Here is a 22,813-nt window from a genome sequence, read left to right as displayed (position 1 = left end):
CTGTGTGAATCTAAATAAAAAGATATAACCTGCTCAAACCATATGCGATCAAACCCATATGGAAATGCGCATGCGCATAGAGGATGATCCTTTTGGCGGAAGGTTCGTGTTTAACCCACTGACACACGTGGATCTGTTTGCTCTGCTGTGCTTCTGCTGTGGTCAACATCAGATTCATCACGAGTCAACATTGACGAGTCTACCAGCGGACTTCTAGAGCAACCGAAAAGTAAGAGACTTGTTCACCATTTTGAAGCAGAAAAGTAACAACAATAACACATTGTTTTGCTAAGTTACAATTACAATAACGTTACTTTTATCTGGCTGTGAGATATAATATGCACCGAAAAGTTTGTAAATAATTATCAGGCTGTTAGTACGCCACAACAACTATGTCTCACTGTTGAGACAGTACTTAAACATTAATATATGACTCCTTATTGGTAACAATGCATAGTGAGAGTGTTTGTTTTGGTATTATTCATTTATTCGTGTAATTTAAATGAAGTTGCCTTTTTAAATCTAACCCATTTACATGTAAAGCACTTTTCTTTTAACTTAATAGGTGACTCCTGTCTAGGTTGTAATTGCCTGCCTTGTGACTGATGCAGCCCCCAAATGATCAGTTTGACCCCTGACTTCACCCCTTGATACTCATTCCACATAAAAGATCATTACTACATTACTAGCAGTCTAAAACTTTTTTCATAATGTGCAATAAATGCACTTTTTGTTCATATTATCCATAATATGTTCATAACTATAAATGTATATTCTAACTTAACCTGCATCTTTACACTTTTTCATATTTTTATTCTATAATTTTGTTAATATGTGTCTTGTTGTTATATGTGTGCACTGTAAGCTTCATTACCAAGAAAAAAATCCTTTTGTGTAAGCAATAAAGCATTTTCTGATCTTTTGATTTCTGACTGAGCAGAATTATTATTATTTATTTTTTTGAATTGCTGATAAATTAAATTAAAGGTAGGTCAGGAAATGCTTCCCTACTGTGCCAGTGTGCCCCAGTATGCAGAGTGAAAGTAGCTTGAAGCACATTCTTATGGATGCTCTCTCTCTCTCTCTTTTTCTGTCAGGATCATGCCAGTCGTGCGCTTCTACCGGAGAGAGGAGACCAGGGAGGGCCGAGTCCTAAGAAGGGTCGCACAACTTCATCCTGATGTTACTATATCAACAGAGCTTTGCTACAATGTAGAGCTGGATGGTGAGAGAATACAGTATAAAATAGTGATGAGTTTGTGGCTCTTTGTCATGTAAATTTGCAATTATTTATACCAATAAAATACAGATTGTTGTTCTTTAGTTATGAAGCAAATACAATTTCAGCTGTAAAGCAGCTGTAAAAAGACAAGTGTCATTATTCAGCTCAATTTAGTTCAATGACTGTGTCAGTGTTGCAAAGTTCATTAGTGGTAACACTTTACAATAAAATTCCATTTTTTTAACGTCATTTAACTATATTAGTTAACATCAACTAACAATGAGCATTTATTAATCTTAGTTTATGTTAATTTCAACTTTTACTAATACATTATTCAATTAAAAAATCTGTTCATATTATTTAATAGACATGAGCTAACCTGAGCTAACAATGAACAAGTTAACAAAGATTAATAAATACTGTAACAAATATCTTGCAAATTGTTTGCTGATGTTAGTTAATACATTAATTAATGTTAACTAATTGGACCTTATTGTATAGTGTTACCTCATTTTTATGAAGCAAACTAAATCCAGCTATGAACGGCTCTACAGAAGGCAATAGTGTCTTTATTCAGCTCAAGTCTGTTCAATGTTCATACAATTCAGTTCAATAACAATGCCAATGTTAGAGTTCATAAATTATTAAACAAATTTGATTCAGCTATAAAGCAGCTAAATTATCCAGCACAATTTAGTTTAAGTTTTGTTAGATAATATTTAAACCCCAACTGTGTCTCTCTTCTTATTTGTCTTCTCTTCATCTGCATCTTTTTCTCTCTCAGGCTCTGACTCTTTAAACATGGAGCAGAAAGGTATTTTGCGCTGGTTGTTTAGTCCCCCCTATTCTGTCTGTCTGTCAGAGGAACCCACTCTAAAACCGGCGGATGGGACACGACTGGTGGAGATTGGACCCAGGTAACCTCTGCCACTGTTTTATCTTGATGGTTTGGCATTGTATACTTTGATCAAACTTATATCACATCTTTCAATTATATCTTAACCGTTGTAGGTTGAACTTTTCCACTGCTTGGTCCACCAATGCCGTGTCCATCTGCCGAAGTGCGGGTCTGAAACAGGTGACGAGAGTGGAGCTCTCCCGCAGGCATCTCATCAAGGTCAGGAGAATAGCTTTAAATAGTTTTTCGTTTCAGTGAGTTCTTTTCACCCGTTTTGATTAAAAGCTCTCTTTTCTCATCCCCATCTAGCCCCAGGAAGGACATACTGGAGTAATGAAGGGCGGAGAGATGGAGAGGCTGATTTGCTCCTTGTATGACAGTATGACCGAATGTGTTTACCCTCAGCCAATCACATCATTCGCCGTTGATATTCAGCCACAGGAAGTGTTTGAGGTGGACATTCTGGGAAAAGGTCGTGCTGCCTTGGAGAAGGCCAATGATGAACTTGGTAAGAGACGTGTTTGGAGTCTGTACCTCATTTCCACTAATATAAAAGTAACTTTATAATGATGGCGTGTTTTTTTACGTCTCATATATTTTTTGAAGTAGCTTAGAGTACCATGGTATTACCTAGTGAGAGGCAGATTAAACAGCCTATACTTGGCCTTTATGACATTAGCATCAGCTAATTGGCCAGTTAACAGAAGAGAAAAATATGGAAAATTGAAATTCCCATATCAGTTAACTATTAGTGTAACCATTCAATGCTATCTACTTACCATTCCATCATTATAGTACAAGTGTAAGGATATAAAACTAACTAGTATCATTACATGAAAATGAAAATAATGCATACAGTATATAGTAAAGATACTGAGTATTTGAATTGGGATTCAATCAAATGCCTAAAAAGTGTGTGTGTTGTCAGTGCTCAGTGATGAGATCAACTCTTTCTTCTGCACATAATCATCCAGCATTTTAAGGTCACATGACACTTAACATGATTAGAGGAAGAGTAGATGTCACAAGATAAGGGGAGCCTAATTGATTAGATCACGAGGTGTGTAAAGGGAGAGAATGGATGACTGTATGAGAGACAAAGTGAGCCGGTGGATTACAACAAAGCTCACTGTGTTAGTATCAGAGATTAGTGAAGGCCTACTGAGTTAGAAATAAAACAATCAGGTCAAATAGATTTTTTTAATGGTCACACTGTTATTTGAGCCTTTATTTATCTTTATTAAAAATGTATCACGCTTTCCACAAAAATATGAAGCAGCATAACTGTTTTCAACAATAATAAGAAATGTATACATTAATAAGAATTTGTTGAGCAGCAAATCAGCATATTAGAATGATTTCAGAATGATCATGTGACACTGAAGACTGGTTGCCTGGAAATCCAGACCTAAATCTAAAAGATTAATGGTCTGGCGTCGACTAATGAAAATCGGCCAGCTCGAGGGGTGGTACCAAGCATGCATTTGAAAATCTCACTGTACGCAATTAGATAACACTACGACCAATCACAACATCGCTTCGCTACCAGCGGAGCTAACTGGTAGATTAGACTCTTAGACGCCAAACAAATGGTGTTCATCCATAGCCATCTTGCAATGTTTACTAATGACTTAGATGTCGCAGCGCTGTCGTCATCTCGCCTCTGGCCCGCCTATATCAGATAACCCGATGTGATTGGTGCAGCTCAGATCGAGGGGCATATTTAATGAGCATTATTACTCGACACCAGAGTAACTCGCTGAGCAAATTCAACTTGTGCTCTCGCAAGAACTCTGGATTACCAGGGTAGAAGACTGTGTAATGAGTAATGGTGCTGAAAATTCAGCTTTGCAATCACTTTAACTTTAATAATTTACTTTGGAATAAATTACATTTGAAAATATATTAATATAGAAAACAGTTATTTTAAATTGTAATAATATTTCACAATATTACTGTTTTTAATGTATTGTTGATAAAATAAATGCAGCCTTGGTGAACATAAAAAATCTTACCAACCCTAAACTTTTGAACAATAGTGTAAGTTTACCAACCATCTGTCTGTTCAAATCCAGTTTTACTGATATTACCCAAAAATGTTTTAGAACTTATAATAGTCACTAATAATAGTGATAAATGTTTTTTTTTTAGGTTATTAACTTAAAGGGATAGTTCACTTTGAAATTAAATCTTGGTATGTTTTAGCTTACATCCAAGGGCATTAGGGCATCCAAGATGTAGGTGTCTTTGTTTCCGCAGTAGTTTCAATTTTGATATTTTTAGGTCAAACCGTTCTTGTCTGTCAGTCATTTAATGCAGGTCTGTGGTCTCAAAGAGCATGCACAGAGTCCAAATTAAAACAATTCCCCATCGTAAGTACACATTGATGGCCTAAGACACGAAACGAGCGGTTTGTGTGAGAAAACGAGCAGTATTTATGTCGTTTTTACCTCTTTTTACCACGAGAGATCACTTCCGGCGCTTTCCGGCGCTTGTGCAGACTAAGCCAGAACGCATGCACACATCACACACCAGGAAGCGCGCGCGCCCTCAGATCATTTGGACGTGGTTGTGTACAAGAGGTAAAAATGATATAAATACTGTTCGTTTTCTTACACAAACCGCTCGTTTCGTGTCTTAGGCCATCAATGTGTACTTACGATGGGGAATTGTTTAATTTGGACTCTGTGCATGCTCTTTGAGACAGTGACCACAGACCTGCATTATATGACTGACAGACAAGAACGGTTTGACCTAAAAATATCAAAATTGAAACTACTGCGGAAAAAAAGACACCTACATCTTGGATGCCCTTGAGGTAAGCTAAAACATACCAAAATTTTATTTCAAAGTGAACTATCCCTTTAAGCGTTAATAAATAAGCGTTCATAGAACAAAAGTGAATAGGAGCAGTTTTGTTCACTTACGCTAATGTTGTGACTTGTGATTATGCTCCTATATGACGTTCTGTAAAGCTTGTCTGAGTTAGCAATAGTAACCAAGGGATTCTTAGCAAAGGTTCAGTTTAGCAGGTTTCTTTTGGTCTTGTATTTGTTTCTGATCATCTTTTTCTTCATTTCATATTTATCTGGTTGCTGTCTGTTTGTTTGTCTCGCTGCGTGTATGAACAGGGTTGGCGTTTGACTCTTGGGATCTGGACTACTACACTGCACTCTTCCAGAGAGTGAAAAGGAATCCCACCAGTGTAGAATGCTTTGATCTGGCTCAGTCCAACAGGTGTGTGTGGTCTCCAGAGAATAAACCCCAAAGGAAAGGATGTTTTTTTATCTGCAATAGCATGAAAAATGACGCCTTCATGCCCTGTTTGTCCCGCAGTGAGCACAGCCGCCATTGGTTCTTCCGAGGGCGGATGATCATTGATGGAGAAGAGCAGAAGGAGACGCTCTTCAGCCTCATTATGGGCACTCAGCACCATAGCAACCAGAACAATGTCATCAAATTCTGTGACAACAGCAGGTTAGATGCTTCACTGTAAATGTCAACCCATTTGAATGGCACTTTAGCAGGAAGTCTCAATATGTGGTTCTTGTGTGTTTGTAGTGGTATTAAAGGCATGGAGCTGGAGTGCATGTATCCCACAAACCCTGCTCAGGCCAGTCCCTATGAAGCCCGACATGCTACCAGACATGTCATCTTCACTGCAGAGACTCACAACTTCCCCACTGGTCTGATCCTACACACATTTTATCTGCTTGCTTTTTCACATGTGTAGAGGCCAACCTAAATTCATGAGAATTAAAATAGCTATTACTCAAAACATGATCAATAAGCAAAATATTACTTATAAATTGAGTAATGCTAAATTTTAGCATTCGTATTATTTATATGCCATTACAGTATTTTTTAATTTCTTAAATTAGTTTTTATTTATGTTTGTTCATTTTTCATTTGGTGTTTTATATATATATATATATATATATATACACGTGTATACGTAGATGCCACGTTTGACCGCTCCAGACTCGTTAATTTTGGAACGGTCAACATTCCAGATGCTGTCGTCACTCACAGTAAAAAATCAATTTTTTCCAAGAGTTTTTCCAAGATGCCATAACACTGCCCAGTCTCTACTTGTAAAAACCGTTGAGATTTTAATTCCCGAAGAAATGGGATAACCTTTCACAGGTGCGATTGTGTTGTCGTTGTTTTTTTAATATGCATTAACTCAACATTACCTGTTTTAACCTACGATAGCTTTTTAATGGCATGTTAGCTAATGTCTTTGTCTTATCTAACATTAATGATAAACTAAATCCTATGAAAATCATCTGCTGAAGTCTATTGCATATATAGAGATCCATACATTTATCTAAATACATTTGCAGACAGTCAACTTGCTCTCAAGTGTTCACGGACAAACTTTGACCGTTCCAATGTGGCAGACAGCTTACGTATAGCGGCCCATAGAAACAGCCGGTAATGAGGAATCTATGTATATATCTATGCTTAAAACAGCCTGCATCATCATTACCTGACAGCGGTTATGTACCCCATAACACCATCTAGCATCCTATTTGGACGCATTTAAGTGTCTGTTAATTGCATATGTATGTGTTTTCATAAAACAATTGTATAAATGTGATTCTGCACATAATTACATTTCATAATTGAAAAGAAACGTAAAAAAAATTTCGTTTGGGGACGTTTGAAAAAAATGATATACAATAATATTGCATTGTGGCTTAAGAATCGTGATGATATCGTATCGTGAGCCCTCTGGTGATTCTCACCCCTACAGGGCAATATTTTTTGTGGTTTTAGTTAACAATAACAATACTGTGGCTCATGTTTGAGTCATAAAATGCTCTTTATTACATCCAGGTGTTGCTCCATTCAGCGGTGCCACCACAGGTACTGGTGGGCGAATCAGAGATGTGCAGAGCGCTGGAAAGGGTGGTCATGTGATCGCAGGCACTGCTGGGTACTGCTTTGGTAACCTGCACATCCCAGGTAAGCTATTAATCCATTTGTTCTGTTTCAAGAATGAACCTCTACCACTTAGTTGAATAGTGCCCTTTAAACTTAGCTCACCATTTTGTTTTGTGAGCACACTTCCACATACCAGGATCTTCTCTCTTCTCAGGTTTTGTGCTCCCGTGGGAAGAGGAAGGGTGGGAGTACCCATCCAGCTTTGCTCCTCCACTCCAGGTGGCCATAGAGGCCAGTGATGGAGCCTCTGACTATGGCAATAAGTTTGGGGAGCCAGTTCTAGCAGGTGAAATCTAGCAGGACAGTAGTTATGCTTATTTGTGGTTTTTGGCTTGGATTTACAGCTCTTAATTTGTTATTTTCTTTCCTATTAAGGCTTTGCTCGTTCCTTTGGAATGCGTTTGGCTAACGGCGAACGTCGGGAGTGGATCAAACCAATCATGTTCAGTGGTGGGCTGGGCTCTATTGAGGACCAGCACGTGGAGAAAGAACAAGCTGCACCAGGTACATAAGAAAAAAGAGACACCTGATGCACCATAATATTTTTAAATCCTCCTACATTGGCATCTTTCTTTATTCCTTCTCTCATAGTCAATTTCAACATATTTTATTAGCTTGGTTGTTAAACATAAAATATTGCCAAAGCATCAGTGCACACAACAAAAGCAGAGTCAAAAAGAGAAAAGCATTATAATATAAACAATTGCTGTTGGATTTGAGGTGTAGTACATGTATGTTTTCCTCAATAAAAATGTAATAAATAATAATGGTATTAAAGAAAACATTAAGACATTTATATACAAAAAGTTTAGGGTCCGCAAGGGGTTTTAATGTTTTGTTTTTTTCTCTTACACTTACCAAGGCTGCATTTATTTGATCAAAAATACAGTAAAACAGTAATATTATGAAATATTATTACAAGTTAAAATAGCTGTTTTTCTTTTAAATATATTTTAAAATGTATTCCTGTGATGGCAAAGCTGAATTTTCGGCAGCCATACTCCAGTCTGCAGTGTCACATGATCCTTCAGAAATTGATCTAATATGCTGATTTAGTGCTCAAGAAACATTAGTTTAATAGTGCTGTTTAATATTTTTGTGTAAAACATGATGCATTTTTTCCAGAATTGTTTTATGAATTCAAAATAACAGTGTTTATTTGGACGTTAAATGTCTTTACTGCCACTTTTGGTCAATTTAATGCATTCATGCTGAATAGAAGTATTCATTTCTTTCAAAAAGTATTACTGACCCCAACCTTTTGAACATTACTGTATACAAATAGCTATTCTTTCTTTATTCATTCCTCTCTCTTTTTTCTCTTGTCCTCGGCAGGAATGGAGGTGGTGAAAATGGGAGGTCCTGTGTACAGGATTGGTGTTGGCGGAGGTGCTGCCTCTTCTGTACAGGTACACCAAAATGTTTTTAGTAAATGAATTTACTAGCTGCTCTAAAGTGCTTTCTTTGTGTTTACAGGGCATGCTTGTGTATTGCATCATTATTCATATTCTGTGCAATGATGCGACTTAATGTGTGCATGTGTGTGTATTATTGTAGGTTCAAGGTGATAACTCCAGTGCCAGGGATCTTGGAGCAGTTCAGAGAGGAGACGCTGAAATGGAGCAAAAGATGAACCGGGCTCTCAGGGCCTGTCTAGAGCGAATGGAAGGAAACCCCATCTGCAGCATTCATGACCAGGGTGCTGGAGGAAATGGTAGGAGTCAAAAAATAAGATGAGCTTAGCACAATGTGCTCTCTCCTGAAGCCTAGACTTCAAAAACGTCATGTTATTTGTGTAGGTAACGTGTTAAAGGAGCTGAGTGAGCCTGCTGGTGCCATTATCTATACTAGCAAGTTTAAGGTGAGATTTTATCAAAACGTCTCATCTGTATCTTGATTTTAATGTCAAAGTGTTTCATATCAGTCACATACATATTTGGCCCTGATGCTCAGAGAGGTGACCCCACCCTCAGTGTTTTGGAGCTGTGGGGGGCGGAGTATCAGGAGAGTAATGCGCTGTTGCTCCGCCCCTCTGACCGGAGCTTCCTCGAGGGTGTGTGTCGGAGGGAGAAGTGTCCTGTTGACTTTGTTGGCAAGATAACTGGTGATGGCAAGGTGAGTGCATTTTTGTAGTTTTGGACACTTTTTGGTACTTTCTGATTATGTGCATAAATTGCTCTATAGATCGTGCTGGTGGATGACCTGTGTAAACAGACCGATGGGCTTGACAGTGGGCGGAGCCCTGTGGATCTGGAGCTGGATTGGGTCCTGGGAAAGATGCCACAGAAGGTGCAATCTATTTTGTTGATTAATCTCTACTAGACATACAGTAGAGCTGCTTGTATGCTTTTTTACCTCCCCTTTAATTAATAGCTATGCTGAAGAAGAAGAAAAATAGAAATTGTGGTAGAGTGCACCCTCTCTTGGCTGATTTTTGAAATGCAGTGTCCAGACTTTGAAATCTGGATTCATTTCTGGATTTATAATTTTTTAGTCTTTATTTATCACCAGGAGCATTTCTAGCATTTCATTATTACTGGGTCATAGACCCCCTCTATCAAAAAAGTGCCCCCATTTTTCAAAACGGGATATAGGATATCACTTGTCTTTACCTATTCACAAGCTGCATGCACAGTTAAGATCTGCTTCATTGCTGACAAATGATGCAAGATTTCATGAAGTGATTCATTCAGGAATCTAGCATCATCTGAATCTTAACAGCACATTGAAAACACACAACATGATTGCTGAAATATAGTCAGATTCTCAGGTCATTATACAGTAATATCCATTGAAAGACAAGGATTTTTGAGTAATTAAACTGGGGTTCAGCAGTATTTAAGTATTGCAGCTCGTGCCCTAGGGACACCCTTGTTTTTCACATTGAAAGTCACTCACTGCTCAGTCAGTACTACATGTGTCAACTGTCTCTTTTCAGGAGTTTGTATTGGAGCACATGGCTGTGACTCTGCAGCCTCTCTCTCTTCCTGCGGGTCTCTCTGTTCTTCCTGCTCTACAGAGAGTTTTGCGGCTGCCTGCTGTGGCCAGCAAGCGGTACCTCACCAACAAGGTATAACACTCCCTCTTTAGCACATGCATAATAATATATGACTTTTTCCAGGTTGTCTATTGCAGTGGTACTTATTTATATACTCCCTTGTACATCCAGACATTTGAATTTGCTATCTTGCCATCTTTAATGTAATTTATTTTTTTAATAATTACATTTAAATATATTCAGTAATTGAATAATTTCTTTTAAATATTGACTCAATTAGTTAATTGTCTGATCTAATTTACAGGCATTTCAAAATAATAAAAAAGACTATAGCATTTATAGAAATGTCAGCATTTTTAATTGACAAACATGAATTAAAATGAAATGAAACCCCTCTGTTCCAGGTTGATCGATCTGTGACTGGTCTGATTGCTCAGCAACAGTGTGTAGGTCCTCTTCACACTCCACTGGCTGACGTAGCTGTTGTTGCCCTGTCTCCGTTCAGCCTCCAGGGTGCAGCCACAGCGATAGGCGAACAGCCAATCAAAGGGCTGGTGTCACCGGCAGCTGGGGCTCGAATGGCTGTGGGAGAAGCTCTCACTAACCTGGTGTTTGCAAGAGTGACTGCTCTCAAGGTGAATAAACTCATGTGCATTTTTTAACATGTTAAGTGACAGCATGTAATTTGAAACACACACACACACTTGTCATCCAAAGATATCTGTGCATATCTTCACAGGATGTAAAGTGCAGTGGTAACTGGATGTGGGCTGCTAAGCTGCCAGGAGAGGGAGCGAGTCTTTGGGAGGCTTGCCAGGCCATGTGTGAGGTCATGGGTCAGCTGGGAGTGGCCGTGGATGGGGGAAAAGATTCACTTAGCATGGCTGCACGTGTCAGTGGAGAAACGGTTAAAGCCCCAGGTATCTGTCTTGTGCATGTCGCCATTTAAAATGCAATTAGAACAGGTATGACACACATGTATTTTATATACACCAATCAAAAGTTTAGGTTCAGTAAGAATTTATTTATTTATTTTTTAAAGAAATTAATACTTTTATTCAGGAAGGACACTAAAGTAAAGATATTTATAATGTTACAAGAGATTTCTATTTCAAATAAATGTTTTTTTTAACATTGATCAAAGATGATCATGTGACACAGAAAACTGCTGAAAATCCAACCTTGCCATCACATGAATGAATTCCCTTTCAAAATAGAAAAGTTATTTTAAATTGTAATAATATTTGACAATATTACTGTTTTTTACTGTATTTTTCAAAAAACAAAAAAACTTTTAAAACGTTTTGTCTATATATTATTAAACATAATGTAATATATCTACATAATAAATAAAATGTAATATATAGTTTGTATTATGACTCAAATAACCAAATATGCCAGTAAGAACTAAAAAATATTTAATTAAGATATTTTACTTGGATGCATCTGAAAGCACATGTCATCATCTCTCATCACATCGACGTCACACATCCACAGCGCCACCCAATGCATTCAGTGTTAACTGCGTGATTTAGGTGAGGGATTCAGTGAGAAAAGCATATTTCATTTACATAATTCACAGCTACTGTAGTTTTTACTAGCTGAGTTCACTAGTATATTATATTATCACTAGTATATTGTATATTAAATACTCCACCAGACATGTACCTGTGCATTGTGCTTACCTTTGTATAATGCTAGGTGATATTGCCTGTATGTTTTTTTATGTCGCACAACAAACTACTCTCCTTGTGTTTTAGGCTCTTTGGTTATCTCAGTGTATGCTGTGTGTCCTGATATCACAGCTACTGTGACCCCTGACCTGGAAAACCCTGATGACAAAGGTTAGGACTTTGTGAATCTTTACCACTTTTTACCTCTCATATCAAAAACAGATCACCATTGTGTACATCTTTCACACACTCTCTCTTCCTTTCTCAGGTGTGCTTCTGTATGTGCCTGTGAGCTCAGGTAAATACAGGCTGGGCGGCTCTGCTTTAGCTCAGTGTTATGGGCAACTCGGAGACTGCAGTCCGGATCTGGATCAGCCAGACAAGCTCTCTGCTTGCTTCAACACCACACAGACATTGATTCAGGGTCAGTATGTGCTTTATATATAAGCTGATATTTTACTTCATCTTATATATTGATACATTTACAGCACCATTCTTCTTCTATAGATGCAGCTAAGCTGTTAAAAAAACATCCATTCTCTGCTGCCTGTATTTTTGATGTGCTGCAGCATCTTATCTATGTGCAATCTGTTGATGTAAACTTTATATTGCAGATCGACTGCTGACTGCAGGACATGATGTCAGTGATGGAGGGCTCATTTCCTGTCTGCTGGAGATGGCCTTTGCAGGGAATCATGGGATGGAGGTGGACTTGCCTTTAGAAGGCGTTGACGGTTGGTAATAAAAATATGATTTATGTTTTGGAAAAAGCTCAAGCTTTTTTGTTAAAGATACTTGTGCCATCCATCATAAGCTGTTTTACTTCCACATTTTTATTACAGTCTGCATTGAAACACCACATTGTGAATAAAACTTCCAAAATGCACAAGAAAATGTATACACTCACTAGTTTCTCTGGAAAAGTGATATTTTAGTATTATTTATATACTGTTAAAGTATTTATTGTAGTTTCTTGTGAAATGGCAAACATCCTATTTGTATGTGATTTTAATCCTAGGTAAAAATAAATTATTATATTAACATTTGTATTTTAAAATTAGTTTTTGTCATTTTATTTGACTAGTTTCTTTTTAAAAATATTTTTGTTGAGCTTTAATTTCTTTCAGTTTTAGTCATTTTAATACCTCAATTAAATACTTTTTATTTTCAAATTTTTTTATCAAGTTTTTTAATGTAATATTTACATTTTTATTCTATTTCAGCTATTTTATAGTTTTAGTCTATTTAAAAATAACAACACTTCTCCAAAAGTGATGATTTTGTTCTCTTGAGCACACAGGGGAGAAGTGCTGCTTTATTCGCAATCATTTTTTGCTATATTCATATTTTTCACAAGATTAAATTTGCCACTAGGGTGGAAACGTGGCTATATACATATCTCTTCCCATTCCTCTCTTTCAGTGATGGAGGCTCTTTTTTCAGAGGAGCTTGGTCTGGTTTTGGAGGTGTGCGAGAGCAATGCATCGAGTGTCTGTCAGAGATACACAGATGCTGGTCTCTTGTGTCACAGAATTGGTACAACTTCTGGTTTTGGACCCGATGCCAAGGTGAGATTAATGGAGTCCAATTGGATATTATTATACTTCAATGATTAAGTGATGTTCAGGGAAGACTGATCAATAACTGCTGATTACTTTTCCATACTGTCTTGTAGGTCAGAGTGAGTCTGCGTGGACAGGAAGTGCTGGATGAGCGTCTACCCACACTTAGGGCGGTATGGGAAAGCACAAGTTTTCAGCTGGAGCGACTGCAGGCTAATCCACTGTGTGTCCAAGCAGAAGAAGAAGGGCTTGCTTCTCGCACACAGCCATACTTCAAACTCACCTTTGACCCCTCCCAAACACCCATCAGTAAAGAGCTTGGTGAGACCATGGACCCGTTTCACAATCATGTATCTTTCCTTTATTCATACTTGACCTGTATATTAAGATATTTGGATTGTGCTTTAGCTTCAGGGAAACCTTGCGTAGCTGTTGTGAGAGAGGAAGGCAGTAATGGAGACAGAGAGATGTCCGCTTCTCTGTTCATGGCTGGATTCGAGGTAAATGTGCACATAAACACCAAAAAATGATAGATATGCTGTTGAATAACTTTAACATTGATAATAAGAAATGTTTCTTGAGCACCAAATCAGCATATTAGAATGATTTCTGAAGGATCATGTGACACTAAAAACTGGAGTAATGATGCAAAAAATTCAGCCATCACAGGAATAAATTACATTTTAAATTAAATTAAAATAGAAAACAGTTATTCTTGTAGTTTTTACTGTATTTTTGATCATTTTTTGTGAAAAAATATTTATAAAAATAAAACAGGAAAATACATTTATGATTTTCAGTTGCTTTGAAACGTTAGCATCATGTGTACAAGTATGTAAATACATTAACATAGCCCTATACATGTTATTATAGCGTATGCATAAATACCACACTCTGTTTTATATTGTTAACCACCAATTTTACAATAAAATTAAGCTTTTAGCATTATGTTTGTTCACTAATACCACAAATGCTGCTTGTTTTCTTGCACAATGTTCAATGTTCAATGTTAACTGTTAACAAGACTGAGTTTGATTTATTTGGACTTTTTTTCCGTTTGAAGGTGTGGGATGTCACAATGCAGGACCTGTGCTCAGGCTCCACGACCCTTGACCCCTTCCGAGCCGTGGTGTTTGTGGGTGGTTTCAGCTATGCAGATGTGCTGGGGTCAGCTAAAGGTGAAAATCACACTATTGCATGTTGCAGCACTCTTACATATCACTGCTGAACTGTATGATAGTTCTGCTATATAATAACAGGCATCCCCACCATTGACCGTTTCAATGGCTTTAGATTTGTGAAAATCGACTCGTGGGTCATTTCATACTGGCCTTGCCACTCTGCATACTGAAATTGAGTGTTTGTTAGCACTTGTTCTCCAGCTGAGGATCAGATGCTTTGACTTTTTCTTATTAATCAGGGTGGGCTGCAACAGTGACCTTTAACCCCAAGGCTCGTGAGGAGTTTGAGCGCTTCCGCAACCGTAAAGACACGCTGAGTCTAGGAGTGTGTAACGGGTGTCAGCTTCTGGCTTTGCTGGGCTGGGTGGGTGAAAGAGAGGATGGAGGTGAGAGAGAAAACTTTTAGTCTCATCCATATAATGTGTAAATGGCAATCACAGCCTCAAGAATTTCCTCACTTTCTTTTCTCTAAATACTTTCACTGTATTTTGTTTTTTATTATAAATTAAATGTATTTATTTATTTTATATTTTTAATATATTAAGTTTTTTTTAATAATTTTATAGTTTGTTTAATATTAGATTGTTTCTTTCTTTTTCTTTTTTCTTTTTTTTTTTCCCCATTTCAATTGCAGGTTCTGATGTTACTCTGACCCATAACAAGTCTGGCCGGTTCGAATCAAGATTTGTGAGTGTGGGCATCCTGCCCTCTCCGGCCATCATGCTTAAGGGAATGGAGGGCTCTGCTCTGGGTGTTTGGGTCGCTCATGGAGAAGGTTAGAAATCTGTCCATTGTAACACTGTACTTGACAGTAGACTTGTAGTCAAGACCGCCTAAACCGAGACCAAGACACTACCAAGACCAGAGGGTATCGAGACCAAGACAAGACCAAGACCAAGACCAAGACAGACCAAGTCGAGACCAAGACCAAGTCGAGACCAAAACCGAGACCAAGTCGAGACCGGAGGGGAAAAAAACAGACTAGTTGAAGCTAAGCAATAACTTGTGAATTCAAGAACAGCAGCATACTAGGGTTCAGCCGCAGTTTACATTCAATACATATTAGATGGTATTACTTCAACTACACAGGCAGAACAATACAGAGACAGACCATGTCATGTGTGTGACTGTGAGCTCATTGTAATCTGTATCTCTAGAGATATCAAAGACACAAATTCATCCAAGCAAATGCCTGCCTATCTCTGCCGATTTCGGAGTCTCAGACTCCAAATTAACCCATTCTGCAACTTTTAAATACATAATTACATTTTTAAAAACGAAATTATAGGCTTAAGTGCGGGATCCGAAAGTTGGTCGTTTTGTCGCTATGGTTACACACACAACACACACACCGTTGGCGGTGCGCTCAAAGTCGTCAGTTGTGTAGTTGTGCAGTTACCCAAAATGAATGACTCCTGAATGAAGTTAATACCCATCATGTCACTGATATGTGTTTTTTAAACCAAGTGATCAAAGTGCTCGTTGCCGCTGCGATCAGTGGCGCGGATAAAATGTTTTCTCGTGTGGCTCGCGCACACACCGCACTGTCATCAATCCGGCGCGCGCTTCAATCCGTTCCGTTGCAGATAATAATGTTGCATTATCGAACGTTGTGTCGTCGTGGATATTGTAGTATTGTATTTCTAAATCCCCCGACCACTATGTCGGTCTGAGACAGCGAGACCAGACAAGACCGAGAGGTCCGAGACCAAGACCAAGAGGTCCGAGACCAAGACCAAAGACCGTCAAGGCCGTGACAAGACCGAGACCACGTAAAAGTGGTCTCGAGACCGGTCTCGAGACCAAGACCGGTCTCGAGACATACATCACTACTTGACAGGTGCATTTACTTCTTCTGTTAGTGGGGTCCAAAAGTCTGAGACCATTTAAAAAAATTTGAGAGGCATAATTTCTGCTTATAATACAGTTAGATATCTTTGTCACCGTATTAACAAAGGCTAAAACTCTGCAGTGTGTGTTGTTCCTGTTGTGTGACGTTTAAAAACACCTCTCTTTTGTTCCGCAGGTCTGATGCAGTTTCGTTCTCCCGAGGCTCAGCAGAAGCTGACCAGCGCCTCTTTAGCTCCTCTGCGTTATGTGGATGACTCGGGCACCCCTACTGAAATCTATCCCATGAACCCCAATGGTTCCGCACAAGGTGTGGCAGGCATCTGCTCTGCAGATGGCCGCCACCTGGCCATGATGCCCCATCCGGAGCGGGCCGTGCTGGGCTGGCAGTGGGCTTGGGCCCCTCGCCACCTCCGCAGATCACTGGAACCCTCACCGTGGCTTAGCATGTTCCGTAATGCAGCAGTCTGGTGTCAGAACTCATAGAGATATGCTACTGTACATTTGTGATAGATGATAAACAAATAGGCAGACTAGCCAACTCATTAATACTTTTGACTTGGAGAGTTATTAGAGAATTTTGAATGATCTTGGACTGACGTTTGGAAATCTTACATTCATACATATTTATAATTCAGATCTGGTTTAGAATTAACATGCAGATTCCTGCTGAAAACTGATGCCTCAACATATGCATGTCTTAATACATAATGGGCTATTTTAATTGCATTAAGATATAATAAAAATGCATTGGCCGATTGTCACCATTTTTTTATTTTAAAAATCCAAAATATACATTCCAGAAAATGGTTAACATTCCACTGAAAAAAGCTATAGAGAGAAAAATACTACAAACGCTTTCATATTAAAACAAATCTTGATTAAATGTTTCTGTCTCATCTCTGGGTTTCCCTTGTGTGAAAGTTAAGCGATTAAACAAAAAAATATATATAAATAAGTATTTATTAGAAACATGAATATTTACAAAAGCACATTACATTTATTATGTACAATCTGTTTTTAATAAAACACTTAAAATTGCCTGTTTTTATAACATCCGAACTCCATGTTCACTAAGACCAAAGTGCAGCAGGTCATAACACGGTTAACCTTTGCCAACAAGGTTGATTAGTGTAATTTCAACATGCTAGTAAGCACATTATCACTGTCCTCTACAAGGCGTCGGTCAGCACACCCTGCGTGACTGAGCGCGTTCCTGTCCTCTGTGGCCCCATCTGTTGGTTGATGTTAACAATAGAGATGAGCAGAAGGAAGACCACTACAAAATCATCCAGGGTGCCCAGCACACTGCTCAACGGCCCAGGATGAGTCTCCAATGGGGAGGCCAAGGACATGGCAGCACCAAATCCACACACAGCCACCCTCAAGAGAAACAGCCACACCAGGCCGCCCATGTTCCCCAGCCATCTCACCAGCAAGAGCAGGAAGAGAGGTGTATCACACAGGTAGTCCTTCACCTAGAAAGAAAAAGATGATCATATTGCAGCATATGACCTAGCACGTGTGACGTGTGTCTGACCAATAAAAACATATCCATGCAGTGTCATCCAACTGTAGGCATCAATGTCTTTCCTGGCCTGTGGTTTCACAACCTTTGAGGCATCAGGAACCGAAATAGGTGTGGTGATGTGATATAGTCCATAGCAAATAAAATGATAAACTCTGCTGAGAAGTAATAATTGTCACTGCATTGATTTACTGGGAGCGGCACGATCTTGTCAACATAAAAGAAAGGTTATATAATTCCGTTTTTTAAGTAAACTATCACCTGTCTTTTACAGCATGCGCAGTACACACAACACAGAGGCTGGCTTACATGATGGATAATGCCGAGCTACTACAATCGCATTGTAGCGTTTATATGACATTTATATGAATGTTTTTGTAGAGTGAAACGGAACATGCTCTGATTAAGTATTTACCTGTCTTGGTGCTCCAGAGTAGCGCTTGTTATAGTCTCTGACATGTCTCAGCACTTCTCTCTCTTTACAGTCAGCTCTGTTCTCGCTGAAGAGACAGCATATCTTATTCACCTGAGTATACAGAATAAAGATAACCCTTTCATTTTAGTGGTTGTAATGTCTATATAATAAAATACACCAAATACAATGAGAGGTTTATCTATCTCATCTTTTTGAGACTGCATTAGCTAAGAAATCTCTTACCGTCTGTCTGCACAAAGGACAGTTGATGGCATCTAACCAGGAGCAATGTTTCCAGTAAGATATCAGACATGGTGCTAGAGAGGGAAAAAGACAGAAGACGGATAAGCATTGGCCTCTCCATTACTATGTGCCTATTCACTCAGAAAAATGATTCAGGCTCTTTATACTCCAACTCAATTTGGGCCAATTAAATTGAGTTGGACCAACTCAATTGCATTGGCCCAAATTAAGTTGGGCCAACTTAATTAAATTGTGTTCTTGGCAAACAGAAATGTATTTATTTGCAATAGTTTAGAATATTTTTATTGGATAGATGCCTTAAAAATGTCATTTTCCATAGCAATACTAGAAGGAAGAATAATAAGAACAATAGATAATGGAACAATTGGTTGAATCAAAAAGGTAGACTTGTGTATCACCACATATCTATTTATTTTTATGACTCATTTTTATTGCTTGTATCTTTGCTGCTCTTTATTTCAGTCTCTTTATTGAGCTTATTTAAAGTGGTGCGAGAATTACAATGTGATGGTACAACGTTTTGAATTTTGTATTAACCTTAGTTTGCTATTAACGTAAATCAAAAAAATGTCCCTCTCTGAGTGTATTCACGTGATCTGGGTCAGGTGAGAGGCATGGCTTTCGTAACTATGGTAACAGTATAATATTACACAGCATACACAACACTGGAGAGTCACATGACCGGGTAGTAAATGCCCACCACCATCTGCTCTCTCGCAGTAGACCAGGGGCCGGTTGCATAAACCGCTAAGACTAGTCTTACAAGTTAGTCATCCAATTTTAGTCTGTTCATAACTTTTTGGAGTCAGTTACATAAAAACGTAGATTGGTCTAATTTAGTAAGACTGACTGCCCCTTGACTAACTGCTAACATAATGGCTATGTTTATGCAACCGGCCCCAGTTACTATAGTCTAAAGCACTGTAAGTGAACCAACATGTTATGATTAACATTATGAAACACTAACATCTGAGATCCAAATAATTGTTTCTTTTGCAGTGATGTAGTTTGCAGTCGGTTGACACGCACCACAGAAAAGATGTCCACAGTTTGTCTCTACTGGATAACTGGCGATCTGTAAACACACGGGGCAGTGGACATCCCTGTTGCCAGCTGGTAACCACATTTTAGGCAAATCCTGCAAGTATAAAATTTAGAGATTACAGTATATACTCAACAACAACAACAAAACAGTAATACTTACATTTACTTACATGCATTTAATTAGAAAAATACATAATAGAGGAATATGTATTCACCTCTCTGTTGTTCACGTGAGGATTGTGTGGCTGACCGTGACACCTTATCTTTGAGTGTAGAGAGGACCTTCAAAAGTGAGAGATGCAGTTACTGAAATGCAATACTGTGGAGGTTATGGTCACCCATTCCTTCAAGACTTCAAATTCACAATACAGGACTAGCGTTTGAAAGGTCATCATTAAATGTGCATCAGGAGTTGAATTACAATTAATTACAGCTGATTTTCTTTTGAAATTCTGGGTGGACTGTCTTCATTAGAATAAAAACATTTATTCATCTCAAGATAAAACCTGTTTTTTGTTACAAAATTTATTGCACGATTTATCTAGTTTGGATAGGCTGACTCTGGAGGAGCACGTACGAAATCTAAATTTAGCTGTCTGACACACCTGTGTTTTACTCATACTTGATGATGCAATATCAGGCAGCCTTACAGCTAACATTTGCTTTTGATATGAAAAAAAAAAAGATTTAAAGGTATTATATTATGCAAAATTGTCTGTAAAACAATACAATGTGCACATGATCCCATGTGAATGTGTTTAAGAAATGTGAGACTTTAAGACTGAAAAAAGTTTGACTGACATGTTGAAATCTGATAGTGTTTAGTGTGTCTGTGTGGAGCCTTTTATTGCCCCAACATATCATAACACACTTAACCTGCAGTCGCAGGACACAACACTTCATCATAATACATGAATAGCTTCAAAAGTATTATACTATGTTTAATAATATAAATTTCTCTCTCTTTTAAAGAGATGCTGGATATGATTAAACTGTTCAAATATAACCTTATATCAAACAAAGTCTGTTATATTAATTTTGGTAACACTTTATTTTATAGTGTCCTCGTTACATGTTAAATAGTAATAAAAGTAAATTATGTTACTATCCCTATATTAAGGACATGTATTTTACTCAATACTTTACTGTATTACATTGTAACAAGGACACCTTAAAATAAAGTGTAACCAGTTTGCTTTGACATATATGCAAGATGTATGTCATCAAAACACTCAATTTAGGATTACCAGGCACAGAAATGTGCATGAAATATATTAAAAGCACAAATAGTCAGACTCTCTCACCTGTTGTGGAAGCCGCGGCTGGTGGGCATGTTTCTTGTTCGTAATTCAGTTGCTTTCTCTCGTGGAAGGTAGAGACTGGAATGCTTTCAACGGCTTCACTGTACACAGTACATTTGACAGACAGGTTAATCATTAGCCAGGGCTTTCAGTCCCACTTCAGTCCCTTTTTTGGAGATTAGGTAACTACACTGATTTCCTGTTGGATTTTCGAAATTCAGTAAAGTTGCTTGCAATCTTACCGATCTCTGCAATATGTTCATCGATGTGAAAGTGTACTGATTGGCAATATTTGTGTTGATCAAAGTCATGGCCATTCCTCGGTCTCAAGTGTTTTATTTTTGTCATGTGACCACTATCAGACGTTCAAAGACAGGTTGTAAGTCTCCTCCTACTTTAAGAAGGTTAGTCTTCTGTCAATGGTTTACCGTAAGTTTACACAATATAATACACTGTCTCATATGGATGACCAAAGAAAGGCATTTCACTTGGGTGCCAGTAAATGGGGCAATCCAGCAGGTAAAATAAAGCTAAACCTACTTTAATACTATACCCCATAGGCTAATCCCTCCAATCTATGTACCTGTGTACAGTGTAGCTGGAGCATATGTGTGTGTTTTTATTAAATAAATATCTCGAAATTCTTTATTGACTTAGTTGCCCACATTGGCTTCATATCAGTGCATTTGCCCTGGACCTTCTTACTAAAAATGTCTCAAGCTAATATTTATTTTCCCTTTTTTGCCTAAACTGCAAGGTCACAGTGGCTGAAAATAGCAGGGGCAGGTTAAAGGCCCCTGGCCTAAATAAGAATCTGAAGGCTGTCATGGTTTAAAGTCCAGTGTCATGTCAGTCTAGGATTGGTGCCACCATACGCTGTCCCATATCTTAGTGAGCAGTTCCAACAGAAAATGTATTTTTGGCTTATTTCTTGAGCTTGCTATAATGTGATTAAATTATGTGGTTTTGTGGTGAAATTATTAATGGAATAAAGGAAAGCGTCATAAAAAAACTTTATAGAATGCAATGTATGGATTCGCAATAAAGGCACTAATGTGTCTCTTATTTTATATAGAAACTTAGTATTCCCACATATGCTCATCCCACAAGGTAAATGTGACTTCACAACACAATCTTATCTTGTGTTTTTATTACAAAAAGGTATAAAACTTTTGAGAGATATGAATGTTTAATGTTTAGAAACAGAAAACACAAATCTGTTTAAATCAGTAAACATTAGCATTTTCCCTTATTTTCACTCAATATGACTTTTGTAACTATACAATTTCTTTATATAGCCTATACTATACTATTTAAATATACTATATCTTTTTAGAAGTGTATCTGCCTTGTAAGTGCCTCTGATATAAAATAATGACTAGGCCTACTGTCTTTGTAATCTGCTTTAGCTTGGGATCATGAAGCATTGATAAGTGAATCTGTGTGATATGGAATAAATAAGAATGTCCATATGCAGTGCTAAGTGTAAAATAAGTCAAATAAAATACACATTGGAAAAATGAAGATATTTTCCTTTAATGATATAATAAATATTTAAACTCAGTTAAATCCAGGTTAAGCTGATGAATTTGTTTTGGAACAGATTTCTAGCTGGTCTGAGATAATAGTGAAATCTGGACATTCTGCATGGAATACAAACTATTTCATATTGACAACCTTAACATGTTTTGTCAGCTGGTTTGTTGCTGGTCCAAGATGGTTTATTATCCTATATTTCTATAATGTGAGAGAAATTTAAATCTTAAATGTTTTAAAGTGCTTATAGGTGAATCTGGTTCATTTTAAGTTTTTGTTGATGAATTTGAATTTTATAACACACTGTAGACTATTTCACATTTAGTAGCCTACTTAGGTGCCCATATTCTTTTTCTAGAGTGTGGAAACCAACTATTACACCAGAAAAGCCAT

At 37.8% G+C, this 22,813-nt stretch overlaps 2 protein-coding genes across 2 annotated transcripts; one reads left to right on the top strand and one right to left on the bottom strand.

Moving 5' to 3' along the window:
* The first annotated feature begins 74 nt into the window (after positions 1-74).
* Positions 75-17,178, top strand: pfas (phosphoribosylformylglycinamidine synthase). Its single transcript, XM_079887933.1, has 29 exons — positions 75-229; positions 1,098-1,225; positions 2,007-2,139; positions 2,234-2,339; positions 2,430-2,628; positions 5,252-5,357; positions 5,457-5,597; positions 5,682-5,806; positions 6,963-7,091; positions 7,225-7,356; positions 7,446-7,574; positions 8,406-8,479; positions 8,628-8,784; positions 8,870-8,931; positions 9,024-9,185; positions 9,255-9,359; positions 10,009-10,140; positions 10,473-10,703; positions 10,808-10,988; positions 11,829-11,912; positions 12,010-12,165; positions 12,356-12,475; positions 13,164-13,309; positions 13,417-13,624; positions 13,712-13,803; positions 14,367-14,481; positions 14,724-14,870; positions 15,119-15,259; positions 16,511-17,178. The coding sequence occupies exons 2-29, from the start codon at positions 1,102-1,104 to the stop codon at positions 16,816-16,818; spliced, it is 3,945 nt and encodes a 1,314-aa protein (XP_079744059.1). The 5' UTR covers positions 75-229; positions 1,098-1,101; the 3' UTR covers positions 16,819-17,178.
* LOC307168219 (E3 ubiquitin-protein ligase RNF170) lies at positions 17,089-20,991 on the bottom strand. Its single transcript, XM_079887934.1, has 6 exons — positions 20,888-20,991; positions 19,799-19,865; positions 19,569-19,677; positions 18,519-18,592; positions 18,276-18,386; positions 17,089-17,810 (listed from the first exon to the last, which is right to left on the bottom strand). Exons 1-6 carry the CDS (start codon positions 20,914-20,916, stop codon positions 17,505-17,507), a joined length of 696 nt encoding a protein of 231 aa, XP_079744060.1. The 5' UTR covers positions 20,917-20,991; the 3' UTR covers positions 17,089-17,504.
* Between the last annotated feature and the right edge of the window lie 1,822 nt (positions 20,992-22,813).

Source organism: Squalius cephalus (assembly GCF_949319135.1).
Source record: "Squalius cephalus genome assembly, chromosome: 12".
NCBI classification, from domain to species: Eukaryota; Metazoa; Chordata; class Actinopteri; order Cypriniformes; family Leuciscidae; genus Squalius; species Squalius cephalus.
The sequence above is the reverse complement of the archived record's forward strand: the minus strand, read 5'-3'. Positions and strand labels throughout refer to the sequence as shown.

What these genes read in the sequence shown, in the direction of transcription:
- LOC307168219 (XM_079887934.1), bottom strand. Translation starts at nt 20,916, where the DNA reads ATGCCCACCAGCCGCGGCTTCCACAACAG. An exon ending in AGCCGCGGCTTCCACAACAG is followed by an intron (nt 19,866 to 20,887) that starts GTGAGAGAGTCT and finishes TCACTTTTGAAG; the next exon opens with GTCCTCTCTACACTCAAAGA. An exon ending in ACTCTGGAGCACCAAGACAG is followed by an intron (nt 17,811 to 18,275) that starts GTAAATACTTAA and finishes TTTTCTTTCTAG; the next exon opens with GTGAAGGACTACCTGTGTGA.
- pfas (XM_079887933.1), top strand. Translation starts at nt 1,102, where the DNA reads ATGCCAGTCGTGCGCTTCTACCGGAGAGAGGAGACCAGGGAGGGCCGA. An exon ending in TGGGGAGCCAGTTCTAGCAG is followed by an intron (nt 7,357 to 7,445) that starts GTGAAATCTAGC and finishes TTTCCTATTAAG; the next exon opens with GCTTTGCTCGTTCCTTTGGA. An exon ending in AGCGGTACCTCACCAACAAG is followed by an intron (nt 10,141 to 10,472) that starts GTATAACACTCC and finishes CCTCTGTTCCAG; the next exon opens with GTTGATCGATCTGTGACTGG.